General features: G+C 38.8%; 1 protein-coding gene across 1 annotated transcript in view; it reads right to left on the bottom strand.

The window, feature by feature from the left end:
• The window catches only part of TPH2 (tryptophan hydroxylase 2), an 88,330-nt gene that overhangs the window by 22,404 nt on the left and 51,076 nt on the right, over window positions 1-14,850 (bottom strand). The window contains exon 8 of the mRNA XM_012642031.1: window positions 13,938-14,064. Within this exon, the coding sequence (XP_012497485.1) occupies window positions 13,938-14,064 (127 nt within the window). The remainder of the gene's footprint in view (window positions 1-13,937; window positions 14,065-14,850) is intronic.

The following is a 14,850-nucleotide window of genomic DNA, read 5'->3' as shown; positions in this document are numbered from 1 at the left end:
CTACTAAAAATAGAAAAAATTAGCCAGACATAGTGGTGTGTGCCTGTAGTCCCAGCTACTTGGGAGGCTGAGGCAGGAGGATCACTTGAGCCCAGGAATTTGAGGTTGCTATGAGCTAGGCCGATGCCATGGCACTCTAGCCCAGGCAACAGAGTGAGACTCTGTCTCAAAAAAAAAAAAAAATTTACTAAATGAATGGGCCATAATTGATTCTATCAGACCTGTGGAAAATATATTTAGTAGGAACTCAGTTAGATCATGCCTCTGCTAGAAAACCTTTGCAAAAAAGCAGAATCCAATGCCCCTTTTCCTACCAACTATATCCTTGAACTTTTATCTTGGAAGAACTAAGACTTCTTAATTAGACTTGAGAGATGAAGCAAACAGCCAAAATAATAATAATAACTTTTAAAAGTTTGTTGTGAGAGCCAAACATTTAAATGTTTCTAAAGTATGTCATTTTAAGATACCTCCCCTTGTTTTATTACAGAGAACCTTTAAACCTTGTTAGTTAGACACCAACATAGGACTCCTGTGTACAAACGTGGAGACCTATCCAAAACACATCAGAACTACAGCAACCATCATCTTTTGGAACTCTCCCAATAGCTTCTTTGCATACGCCTATGCTAATGAAGCCATCTTATAGCCAAACTGCAAACGCCTGGCTGGAGTTCTCAGGTGCTTGAACTCATAAGGAAGAGCAGCCAAGATTTGAAATCCCAAGTTTATTGCTTTATTTAGTTATTAAGGGAGGGCTACATGTATCCACGAACAGCATCACTCCTAACCTGCTTGAGAAGTTTAGTCCGGAATTCATCCTTCACGTGCTCTCACTGGCACAAACAATATTTTATCATTTGTTTTCCTAAACTATTTCCTGTGACTTGCCTTTCTTTATGTGCACTCAGGGGAGGTGTGCTATTAACTCAGGGGAGGCCTCCTCCATTCTCCAGGGAGAAACTTGACTTCTGCTAGGGGAGGCCTTACCTCTATTATTTATGCTTAAAACACTTTACATTGCAAAGTAGCATGCTATTTCCATCGAAAACCCCTTTGTAATATAAACTGCATAGACTGCATTTCTGAAGGGAAAACCTGAATTGTCGAAAGTTAGAGAATTACCCAAGGTCATATGGAAAAGTAGAAACTCTCTCCAGGGGCCTCTCCCTCATGCCAGTGCTTACTGATATGGCCACCTAGAAGTCTAAGAGCACAATGGGGAGAAATATACTAGCTGACATTTTTTTTGAACACTTAACACCATGCTAAGCAGCTTCTCAATGCATTATCTCATCGATTCTCACAACAGTTTTGCAAGATTAGATTAGACAGTATTATTAGTTTCATTTTAAAGATGACAAGACTGAGGTACAGAGAGATTAACTTGTCCAAGGTTACTGACAAAGATTCCCTCCTTGACTAACCTCTATTCAGGTTCCTCTGAGCTCTTTTTCAGCTACAACTTGACTTTGGGGCTTCCATGTTCATCTCTGCATTGTCCAATTTTAGCAAGAATCCTGCTAAACCAGTTTAGCCAGAATCCCCCACCCTTGATGCCTGATCACCCTCAATGTCTGATCAGTATTACCATTGATATCAGATCACCCTCTATAACTGATCAGGTTTCTCATCCCCCTTCCCCCAGGTGATATCTGATCATCTCAACAGATCTCAAGAGCTCTGTTAGGTCAGTTTAGCCAGAAACTCCCCTTACCCCTGGCGTTTCCTCTTGGAGATTCTCCATGCACTGACCATCTCCCCCACCAACCCTGCTCCCTGGCTATAAATTCTCACTTTTCTTTGTTGTGTTATGAGTTGAACTCAACCTCTCTCCCCTACTGCAAAACCCCATTATAGTCATTTCTACACCTATCATGATAGTCCTGAATAAAGTCTCCTTTACTGTTCTTTAACAAGTGTTATGAATAATCTTTTCTTTAATATCACCCAGCCAGGAAGTGACAGGGCCTAGATATGAACCCAGGTAATTGGACTCTGAAGGCTGAACTCTGAATTACCCACCTTGGATTACAGGATACTGCCTCACTAGCAGGCACACAGGCTCAGAAATGCCACACAGTGCTGTACACAGTAGGATTCACTCTATTTTATGGATTCTCGTTTCTCTTTTACTCTCTACCATTTTGAGAATCCAGGAGCAAGTACTATGGGGAAGCTTTCGAATACTTTTGCTACTAGCAGATGTTTGTGATCTTACTCAAAAAAAGAACAGTAGGAGGGATAAATATTGATTAGACTGGACAAAAGTAGCATGAATGGGGACCAAACTAATGGAAATTTGAAGACTGAGGAAATATGTATGAAAACCTATTTTTTTTATTTCTTTTTAAAAATTTTTTGAAATTATTTTGATATGAAGTCTTGCTCTGACACTCAGGCTAAAGTGCAGTGATGCAATCCTAGCTCACCACAGCCTTAAAGTCCTGAGCTCAAGTGATCCTCCCGTATCAAAATCAATTTTTTAATAAAAAAGTAGTATCTGCTCATTTTTTTCAAAAACAAAGAAGGTACAGCAAACAAAACTCATTAGCCACAGACAATGTTCACTGAAACACTTTGCAACTCAGTTGAGTTAAAAGTCATAAACCCTATATTTCTAGAGTACTTGCAATTTATTCTTTCTTCTGTAGATGTAAAAGATAAAGTCTCTCCTGACAATACAAGTGTTTGATAAATGCATGCACACCTCGTTGCTCCTTTTTCCAAAGCCAAGACTCCCTTTTACTAAGATTTTATTTGGTGTGGTAAAAGGACTTTGCAGAAAAACTAGAAGACAATATGCCAAAATGTTAAGAGTGGTCATTGCTGCTGTAATATTACAAATGCTTTTTATTTTCTTTTCCTTTCTTATCCATTTTTTTAAAATTTTCTACGATGAGTAGGTGTCACTTTTGTAATAAGAAGGGGAAACAAAGGTTTTTATAAAGACTTTTCAGTAAAGAAGTCTCTGACTCACCCTGCATTGGCCTCCTCTCATTGCTGAGATGATTTTTTATGGACACTATAAAGGACAGACTTTCAGACCTTGAAAAGAATGATGAGGCCCCCAGGGTGATTTATTCCTCCCAACCCTAACAGCATTTCTTCCTTACACCTAGTCTGGATTTAAGCCCTCAAGTGACAGCATTTCCATCTTCTGGGAGACCTTTCCCCAGTGTGAAATCCACCCATCAAAAAGATTCCAGAAATGCCCATCCTTACAGTGACAAGCATGTAAAACTCTAAGCAAATTGCAATATTTCTAAGAAGAGAGCAAAGAGATTTTTAATCACTGTGTGTTCAATCTCATGTCGTGTTTCTTATTGTGCTACCATTCATTGTGGTGGCTCATAATGTACAGTAATACATTTTACATCTACTAAATGTATTCTGGGTTTTTATATCACAGTTCAGAAGAATAGCTTTAGAAATCCTTTTGATTCCTTTATTTGAAAACTACATTTGTGGAATAGGGTAATTAAATTCCTATAGTTTGATATAACATTACCTCTGCTATTCTAACTCATAAAAAAATCCCAACCGTCTTCTTTCTGCTTTTGCTAGAAATGGAATTACACTACAGATATTTCTGTTAATACACATCTAGGATTTTGAGAGCCTACCCCATTGTAGTTAAACCAGAGAACTTCTTCTTTTGTACATCTTTATGGAAATTAAAATGACTGCAGAAATCTTCTGTGCTAAATGAATCCTAGCTTACTTTGAGAAGAAAAAGTATGAAGGGCTCAGTTGTCAGGACTTTGAATCATGGGAAGAAGCAGAAAATTTGGGGGCTTAAAATGACTTTGAAATTATTTATCCAACAACATAGCTCCCTTGGTACAGTTAGGATTTCTTAGGGAATGGTGAGATCAGGTAGTATCAGACCTGGGTATGACACAGATAATGTCAGGGCCTGTATCACAAAAGGAGGTCATCTCATTCGCTCCTTCTTCAGCACTAGGTGGTAAGAGAGTATCCCCATGTTAAAGAGGACATTTGAGGAAGAAGCAGGTAACATAATTTGTTTCTTTGTGCCTAACCTGAGTACAGGTTAGGAAGTGACAAAACCAGCTCTCAAACCCAGCTGTGCTAACTTCAAGTTCAGATTCTTTCCACCACATTGTACCACACCACATCCTGTCCATCAAACGTCCTAAATAGCACCTTCGCCAAGTTCTGAGGAGTGCTGAGAATCCCAGCCCTTGACTGTGGTGCGTGGAGAAAGTGAAGTGGACACAGAGCACGGTGGGTTCAACACTCACTCAGGGTACTAACAGAGAATGAAGAGTTATCAAAGCAGTTCTATCTTTATGAGTTCCCAGATATCTAAAATAAGTTTGTTTCGTTTGGTTGTTTTATTTCTCATCTACAGCTATGTGATGGCCCTCTGCGGCCCCTAGGATACAGTTATAAATGACAAAGAAAGATTTGAGGTGCGTAAATGTACGAGTGTGAATAGATTTGTTTCTAAATATAGTGGCCAATGCAGGTCTCATTTTTAAAATTTCAAATAACTGTGGTGTTCTCCTCATAATTAAAAGAGATGGCAAACACCTCGTAATGGCAACAACAAATACCTTAAGTGAAACATACACAAACGGATAGAGCAAAACAGCCTCGGCTACAATATCAAAATTCAAGGAAGAGAGTTAGAGAGAAAGGTAGCCTTGAAGTACCCAGGTAGAAAAAGATCAAGGGAAGGTAGTGGTGAAAACAGTGTAAAAAAAAAAAAAAGTTAAACCTGTGGGACTAGTTAAAGAATTAGAGTGTTCCTTGCAAGACGCTACTACTTTTCTATATGCACAGCAGACATAAAAGTGAAAGTAATGAGTTGGGATAGACATTATTAACTTTTAATTAAGTTACTCTTAGAAACAACACACAAACTGATCATCCACCCAAACATCTCAATTAAGAATGTATAAAAGTGCATTCCTTCCAGGCCTTTGTCAGCTTTGTATCAAATGATCCAAAGAACTGAATTAGTTCAAAGACATGGAATAAATAAGCCTGAAGCTTATTTCAGGCTTTATATAGAGATACTAAAATGGTCATTTTTAATGTCATCCCTGTTCAGAAAGAACTACAGCCGAGCATAAATCTTTTAGTATCTGAAGGTACCCTACCCTCAGCCAGGTAGGCAAAGGCAAGAGGAGACAAGCTAATGTCCTCAACAGGCAGAAAAATATTAATTAGCAATTTATAAACTAAGTTTACCTTTACAATCACACTTCTAATGTGAATTATAGTTGATTATTAGTGTAAGACTAACTGTACATTTCATTACCATTCTCAGCCTGAGAAAGTACTGGTTGTACCTAAAAATTCAAGTACACTTGATTTGGGCCATCGAAAGCCCCAATCAATGCGAACTCTTTTATTTACAACAAATACATTATTTGTTTTGATAAAGGAACATATAGAGTCCTGTATTATTAATTTCCTGACACTTCTTTCCGGCAAAAAAAAAATTTAGCTGATGATCATGTCTCTGTTCACAATGAATTCTACCCTTCTAAAGATATTCTAGACTTGTATCTCCTAAACTGTGCTCCTTGGATTATTAAGAGATTGGGATGCTAATATGCATTTCATAAAAAGAGACTGCTACAACCATATAATGTATTTTCTTTTGTTGTTGTTGTTTTGTTTCTAAGATTCTTTTGCTTATCAATTGTGCTCTATAGCACTCAGTATCAAAATGGTTAAGGTTCCAGTTTTGCCATTATCAGAGCTCAGATGTAGTCATGGTTCTCCCACCCTTTGCCTGGTCAGATACAGAGCAAATTTATGATCATAGTTTATTCTATGTGTGTCTGTACACGTGTCCTTGTCTATCCCCTTCCCTTTCTCTCTCTGTCTCTCTCCCCCTCCCTTCATCTAGTAACATCCATAGTTCTACTTATAACTGTAGGCACTGGCCACCCTTCCTTTCTTGGGTGGGAGTATAAACAGCCAGACTCCCTTTGCATGGAAGTTATCTTATTTTTCATATTATTTTTGATTGACAAATCAGAGTTGTATACATTTATGAGGCACAATGTGATGTTTTGATATCTGTGTACAATGTGGCATGATTAAATCAAGCTAATTAATATATCCACCATCTCACTTACCTATCTTTTTTTATGGTAAGACATTTGAAAGTTACTCTTAGTTATTTTGAAATATATAATACATTACTATTGATTATAGTCACTCTGCTGTGCAATAAATCTCAAAACGTATTCATCCTATCTAAAAGAAAATTTGTACCCTTTGATCAACAATTCTCAAGCTCACTATTTTTTACATTTTAACATTTCCAAAATGGAGCTTCATCTTACAAAAATGTTGCTAATCTTTTTTTCCCTTAAAAAACAAAAAGCAAGCCACTACTAAATTAATAATATGTTTTCCAACCGATGCCATCTTGGAATGGAGGAAATATGTTAAGTTTGGAAAAATAACTTTTTTATCACTTTTGGAGATTCACTCTACATATCATCTTATTAAAGGTTATGAAAAGTCCTACACAAAGCTTATTCAATCCAGTGTTTTCCAAATATATTTGCCCAGAACTCATAATACCATTTCACAAGGCTGACATTCCAGGAACATGTTCTGGGAAAGGCTGCTCATTCCTTCATTACCTAGGCTAAGGCTCTCGTCTCATCAGCATCACCAGGGCCTCCTGACAGAATCCCTTCAATCAGAAAGTGAAGGTAAACATGTTTCAGGGTCAGTGGAACTAAATGGATGACCTAAAACTCTCCGTAGAGGGAAAATTCCAACTGGGCCAGAGGCCGATTTATTCTGCTTGGCAAACATCTGTGGTGTATTCATACTGATTGCTTTCCCCTACAGATGATGCACAGCTTTGTCTGTTTCAAATGCCTCTATGATGTGAGAAATGAATAGACTGAATTGAAGCCATCTGCATCATAGGATGGGATGCACCATTTGATGAAAGATGCCCCTTTACATTTTTTAACATTTGAGAGAAGGGAAATCAGTCTATTTCTGGGCCTACTTCTTAAATTCACCTGATCAGTAAATTTCTGTTTGTGCATTCCTGTAAAAATAAATAATATAAGTCATATGAAAAAAGAACAGACGAAAGAAGAGTATGAGAGCAGATACACAAAACAGAGCCAATGAAATGGCTCTCATAGATACAAGGGTCTGTTTTCAGGCCTTGAATAAGTCATAAATAAACTCATCTCACAATGCATAATATTTAACTGGAGATATTCTGTTAATTTAGTTTTTAGAAAAGTATCGGAAGTATGGAAACAAGGATGAATGATTACCATGTGCCTTTTGAAAGATATATTAGAGTATTGTCTAACGGGCCCACATGTTTAAAACGTCACCTGCTCCTCCTGCCACCAAAGTGTGGGCCTTGAACTGGCAGCATCAGCAGTACCTGGGATCTGCCAGAAAAGTTGAATCTCAGGCCCCACCTCAGACCTACTCTATCAGATGTGCATTTTAACAAGATACCCAGGTTATTTTGTATACATCACAGTTTGTAAAACACTGATTCAGGAGATAGAATCTTTTGCTGACTTCCTACTTACTGTTGATTAGGACCTACACACTGTAAAGTTAAGTGTTAACTTGTGAAGATTAATAAATTGCAAATTATTTTTGCCCACTAGCCATGCAAATAATTTTTGCCTAGTAGAAAAGATGACTTCCAGATTATAGTTTTATTGCCCTATAGATCAAAAACCATTTTTGTATCTTATTTCATGATTCTTTCTTTCAGTGACTATACATTCTCAGTCCCGCAAATTCTTCTTTGAACTAGATGTACCATTCTGCTTTTCCCTCATTAATGAGTTAAATAAATCTTTGACACGTGCTCAGTACATATGTATGAAAGTCACATTTGCAACATGTTTAAAGTCACAATTCAAAACCAATCACCTCTCAACAGCAATAAGATCGCTACTGAATACTGTAACAGCCATCTTTTCTTAGGAAAAATACTCTATTGTCTAACAAATGGTAATTGAGAATGTACAATGTGATATAAAGATGAATATAGCATGGGCTTGTCCCTGAAGGATGGTATAGTCTAAATTAAAATCTGGACCAGGCACGGTGGCTCGTGCCTGTAGTCCCAGCACTTTGGGAGGTCGAGGCTGGAGGATCCCTTGAGGCCAGGAGTTCAAGACCAGCCTGGGCAACATAGTGAGACCTCAACTCTACAAAAAATAAAAATAAAAAAAATTAGCTGGGCATGGTGACACACACCTGTAGTCCCACTACTTGGGAGGCTGAGGTGGGAGGAATACTTGAGCCCAGGAGTTTGAGTTGTGATTGGACCGCTGCACTCTAGCCTAGGTAATAGTGGGAGACCCTGTCTCTAAAAAAATACCTAAATAAAAATAAAGTAAAATCTAACTTCACATATAAGGGCTGGCAAATGAGAGCCTATAGTTCTGTTTCAGATTACAGACGTGATTTGCAGCCAAAGAACTTTTCGTTTTGTTTTAATTTTTTAATTTGAAGGTCTTAGGCATAACGTATTCTCCAGTTCTCCTCGGGCTCTAATACTCCTTATTATCTTATATAAAGCTGTTTCACACGTTTGCTACCTACCTGGCCACTGAAGGCATTTAAGTTTACAACGCCTAACATACACACTAATCTGTGAAATCTATTTTAGCCAGCACTACCGTGGAAAATGGCTGGTCACAAAATTATAACACACTCTAAGCAGCCCTTATTGAGAACACTTTTGCATGTCTATCACGCACAGACCTCGGACAGCTATGATGAGTATGAAAAGAGTACAGTTGCCAAAACCAGTGGCCTTATTCATTATCCACCAGAGGGCAAATTATTTACATGCCTAAAAATGCATTTGTGATATACTTTGCAAGCATTATCATCAATTTTCTTCAAATACGACAGAGTTTCATTTAAATGGTTCTCAAGGCATAGAAACCATTGCCTACATAAAACAGCAGAGATAGCTTCATTCTCAAAACTGGGCATTATTAAAATGTCAAAATAAATATCATGCAGAAATACAGCAAAGAGATACAATAGATACAGGCAACATAGATGGGTACCTCTGAAAATCAAACCCAGAAGTTCAAAAGCTGCTTTGGACAAAACAAGAGTTTGGTGGTGCCAATTGGTCCTAGTGGAGATTGTTTTCTTTCTTAGATTTGTCTACAGTACATCACAGAAAGTTATTAAGTGTCTGCTTTCACAAGGCATGACTCTTTTTCATAAGTGCTTAAATTCACTAAACAAGGAAAAACAGGCACTATATAAACAGAGTCATTAATAATATAAATCTCACCTAGAGTAAAAGAATAATATGGCCTGTCTCGTTGTTCTGCATAAATAGTGATTTCCATGGCTTTCCATTTGTCCTTTCTATGGATTTTTCTCCTTTGGTACATCTCATCTTTCATTTTCCTCTCAGTGCTTCTTCAGAGGGCTTAATGCAACCAACTTTGAGGAAATCAGCTAATACTACCTCCATCTGTCAGCTGGCCTAGCTAGCCACCACTACCCACCCCTGCAACCACCACCATAGGACTTTTTATCCCTGCCAGCAAGACCTGAACTCTTAATCTCTTAGTCTTTGCAAGGAGGTCATTAAATTTGCCTTCTAGCTTCAGTGCATGGCATGAGAATCATTAATATGCACGTTATCCAACAGGTTATTTATTCCAGGGTTTGTTGTGAAATTGCCTCGTTGGAATCTGACTGTTTTCTTTCAAGAGCATTTTCTGGCAGTTTTCCATCGCCTTTGTTTTTAACCTAGGAATGGGGTGTGGTTCTAGAAGTCAATAGCTATTTTAGTATCATTTCAGGAAAAATTTCCTTCACCTCCTCACACTCCTCCATACTCTCTACATCACAAAGAAAAATATTTCCCAATTTCTCTTTGATCTGCAGAACCCTATTAAAAGTAAACGGGCAGTTTATGAAATTGAAGAATTGTAACTACAAAGCTTGTGAGGGATGGAAAATCATTGGGAGATGGGGTGGGGGCTCAGGCAATGTCAAGAAAAGAGAAATGAATAAGTCAGGCAAAAAACCATGGTGAGACACAAACACCCCCCAAGTTCTCCACTGCATTTAGAAGAGAGTCAAAATCTTTTTCATTAAAATCCTTTGCAAGTTTACACTCTGATTTTTTTTTTTTTTTTTAACCATCAAAGCCACTGCAAGTTTGCAGGCAGGTTGGCCTTCTTGGTGGGCACCTGATCCTCCCTCACCTGTCACCTATATAGAGAAAACCATCTCTTCTGGTTCTCCCCCCAGCCCCCATGCTGAATTCCAGTTTCCAACATCAGACCCAGAACTCACTCACACACACTGGGAAGATTCATCTAAATCCACTTCTCCTACATATCTGCTCATGTATATAAGCAAAAAAAAATGATACTGACTCTAGGTTTTCTGTATTTTCGTGTACTCGACTGTGAGTTCCTTGAAGCAAGTACTGGCCCTTTTTTCCCTACCCCTGCTTCATGGTACCTAGAATCCTTTAGCCATTTAAAGAACATCTGTGAGCTTGAATTGGCCCTTGCAGAAAAGCAGGTACATTCCAGGGGGGAAAAAAAACAATAAAAAAAGGGGGAGAAAGAGAGAGAGAGAAAGAAACATGATTAATGACCCAACGATCCTACCAGATGGAAGTGTTTTTAGCTGTTGAAGCAAAGGCAATCCAAGGCCAAGCGTATTGGAATCATGCTAAGGAATGTAAGTTCCTAAAGAAAACTTACTCATCCTACAAATTTGCTAGCCCTACTAAAATAGGCTTCAAGGCACAAGTTTTAGTTTTTTCTTGAAAGTGTGAAAGTAGAAACAAAGAATAATGGCTCCCCAAAGACGTCCACACCTTACTCCCCAGATCCTGTGAATACATTACCTGTGGAGATGTTGATTAAGGCTATAGATCTTGAAACGGGAAGAGGAGCAGGAGTTACCCAGGTGGGCCCAATCTAATCGTATAAGCCCTTAGAAGCAAAGGATCTTTGCCAGCCTTAGTCATGGAGAGAGAAATGTGACAACAGAAGAAAGGCAGAGAGATGCGGCCTTGCTGGCTTTAAAGAGGGGGGATGGGCCAGGCGCGGTGGCTCACGCCTGTAATCCTAGCACTCTGGGAGGCCGAGGCGGGCGGATTGTTTGAGCTCAGGAGTTCAAAACCAGCCTGAGCAAGAGCGAGACCCCGTCTCTACTAAAAATACAAAGAAATTAATTGGACAACTAAAAATATATAGAAAAATTAGCCGGGCATGGTGGCGCATGTCTGTAGTCCCAGCTACTCGGGAGGCTAAGGCAGGAGGATCGCTTGAGCCCAGGAGTTTGAGGTTGCTGTGAGCTAAGATGACGCCACGGCACTGTAGCCTGGGCAACACAGTGAGACTCTGTCTCAAAAAAAAAAAAGAGGGGGGATGAAAGCCATGAGCCAAGGAATGCGGGAGCCTCCAGAAGGAGGAAACAGCAACAAAACAGATGCTCTCCCAGAGCCTCCAGAAAGAAACTCAGTCCTGCCAACCCAGAGAGACTTTGTATTCTGACTGAAACTCTTCTTCTATTCCTCCCTTTCCCTCTTCTCCACTTGTCTAACTTTTTCTCTTCTTTTGAGATTCAGCACGAATTTTCTTTCTTTTCTGAAAAAAACCTTAGCTTTATCTATACAGGCTATACATTTCCAAAAAGTGAGGAGGACTATGTCATATTCTTCATAAATGTAATTTGAATGATGGGATTAATTCATAATTTGATGCAGTGTGAAAGGACAATAAAACTGCTTTCTTGTCACTTTTGAAAAAGGAAAGATTAAGAGCACTCACTAGGATCCACCTACATTCACATCCATAAACTCTGACCTATTCCTTCTCCTCCTCTGAGCACATGTGTGCACACGCACATGCACACGTCAGCTCCACACAGAACCTGGCAGTTGAATCCCAGTTTGCGGCTGTTCTGAGTCATACAAGTAAGCAACATATCTTGCTCCCTGGTCAAGGGTACAGCTGTAGAGAGTCAAAGACTGAAATGCAAAAATTTCAAAGGAAATTCAAAAGGCACAGAAAAGTTTCCAAAACAAGGACTTTAAAACCAGAGCCAAGGTTAAGAACTAAATAACAGGGCCCATGGTGTGATGGTTTTAAAATATGTCCACAAATACTTTGACACTTTTTCTTCCAAAAGATGGAAGCTAATTCCTCTCTCCTTGAGTGTGGGCCAAAGTGAGTCTCCTCTAATGAACAGAATATGGCCAACGCGGACAGCATTGGATCAAGTCACGAAAGGCATTACAACTTCCTCCTTGCTCTCGCTCTCTCCCTCTGTCTCTCTCATCACTTGCTGTGGAGGAGGCCAGTGGCCATGTCATAAGGACACTCAAACAGTCCATGGAGAAGCCCATGTGGTGAGGAACGGAGGCCTCCTGACAACAGCCACGTGAGTGAGCCTTCCTGCAAGCAGACTCCCGAACCCTCCAACAACCACAGGCCTGGCCAACACCTCGACTACAACCTCATGAGAGGCCCTGAGCCAGCACCACTCAGAAAACTGCTCTCAAATTTTCACATAGAAACTATGTTTTAAACCACTAAGTTTTGAGATAATTTGCTATATCCTGAAAGATAGCCAATGCACATGAGATCCAGATTCAGTCTACAAATATATTTTCTTCAGCTCATAATGGTGGGATGCTTTTAATGAGCCAAAATTTTAAAATCATTAAATTTCATTTAAAAATATAGATTGCTAGTCTCTCTCAAAACTTGGGGCGATCTGGCAAGACAAAGCTCTGCATCCCATCTGGCAAAACTTCACGGCTGAGAACCAGCATTCCACTGCACTAGAGGTACATTCTCTCAGTCCACCACGGTGCCCTGTGCATCTCCATACTGACACTAGGGTCACTGCCATTTAGATGGTTTGCTGTTTATCTTTCAGTACAGAAATATTTCTCAGTTCCTATATCTCTATCAAAAATAAGTAGGAAACAAAAGATACACTGAAAGAGCTGTGTGTTTTAAGAAATCTAGAGAAAACTTATTTCTTGGTGGAAGTGAAGAATATTCCTGAATATCTAATATGTCACTGACGTGTATCTGTGCCACATACATACAATTTAAGATCCCCTTTTTCTTTTCATGGTGGTTTTGCTCATTAGGCTAATTGACTGGTATCTGTAGGTTAGAGAGCTTGCTAAACTTGCTTTCTTTCCCAGGGATCTTTGAAATGGGGCTAAGGTAAGGCATGTGAACGTGCTAGATCTGGCTCTTCTGCATCTTAAAGGTGCCAGCCAGCATTACACCTTTCCTCTCACATTGCTTGTTTTGAGAAGAATCTCAGTTTGGGAAAGATAACACAACATCTATTAAATTGGGGGAGGGGGTGCACTTAGAATAATTGTTGAGCCTGAGTTTCTTATTGCTGACTCAAATTATATCTGACCACAACCATACAGACAAACCAAAGAGATAATCCCAGCTACAACCCCTACTTTATCATAAATGTACACTATTACTAATATTTCTATGGAAGTCAGCAAACTACAGCACAAATCCAACCCACCACCAGCTTTTGTAAATAAAGTTTTATTGGAACACAGCCAAACTCATTCATTTATGTATTGTCTAAGGCTGCTTTTGTACCACAGTGGCTGAGCTGAGTAATTGTGACAAAGACCTTATGACCCACAAACCTAATGTATTTACTATCTAGCCCTTTATATCTAGCTAAACCCTGAACAAGAAGGATAAAATATAAATGTTTTGATGGTCAAGAAGCCAAGAACTCAGTGTGCTTCAAAAGAACACAACATGAAAGAGGGTAAAATCACCATGTTCTCTCTAGAACATTTGTCTATAATTCATAGTCAGTAACTCTGAAGCTTCTTACCTTACAAATGGATATAAATAGAATAGTTTTTAAGTTGAAAATGAACTCACTGTGGCTAATTTCTGAACATCTTCATCTGATGCTCCCAGGGATGCCAGACCTATTTCTTGTGAAAATTGTGCAAATTTAGGATCCGCAAGCAGTGGAACATGTCCCAAGAGTTCATGGCATGTGTCTCTGACAAAAAAAACAATGATAATAATCATAAAGACATGTTATACAAGAAGCTTTAAACTACCATTGGTAGAACAAGACTTAATATCCTAAATATAACCTTGTTACTGTAATTAATTAGTTACCATATGTTATCAATTCTAAGACTTTTTAATCATACTTTAACATCTCTGAAATCCATCTGCATCTTACAAGCAATAGCATATCATTAGATGATATATAATATTTTAATAAAATAATAGCAACTACTATTTTTAAGTGCTTACTTCCTATATGCCAAGCACATAGTGTCTTATTATACACATTATGTCTTTTAATCCTCAAAACAATCTTAGAGAATGAAAGCAACTTATTATTACAAGATCTTATAGATCAGAGGTAGGAAAACTACAGCCATGGTCCAGATCTGGCCCACTGCCTGCTTTTGTAAATAAAGTTTTATCAGAACACAGCCATGCCCATTCATTTATGTATTATCTATGGCTGCTTTTGACTATCACTGCTGAGTTAAGAAGTTGTGACTGAGATCATATGGCCCACAAAGCCTAAAATAATTACTAGTTGCCCTTTTACAAAAAAAGTTTGCTGATTCTTGCCATAGATAGTAATGAAGCCAAAATTGGAATCCAGGTTGTCATGATTTTTAAACTCTTGCTCTTCTTAACCCTTAAGTTGCGCTGCAACCCTGTTACACTTTGCCAGGCACTGGGAAATAGCGGAGGATCCTATTCTATCATCAAAGTAGCTTTTCCCATACATAATTTATCCACTCTGACATAAGCAACTCCC

This window comes from Propithecus coquereli, unplaced genomic scaffold (assembly GCF_000956105.1).
Source record: "Propithecus coquereli isolate 6110/MARCELLA unplaced genomic scaffold, Pcoq_1.0 Scaffold172, whole genome shotgun sequence".
In the NCBI taxonomy this organism is placed as follows: domain Eukaryota; kingdom Metazoa; phylum Chordata; class Mammalia; order Primates; family Indriidae; genus Propithecus; species Propithecus coquereli.
This window is presented reverse-complemented; position numbering and strand designations above follow the sequence as displayed.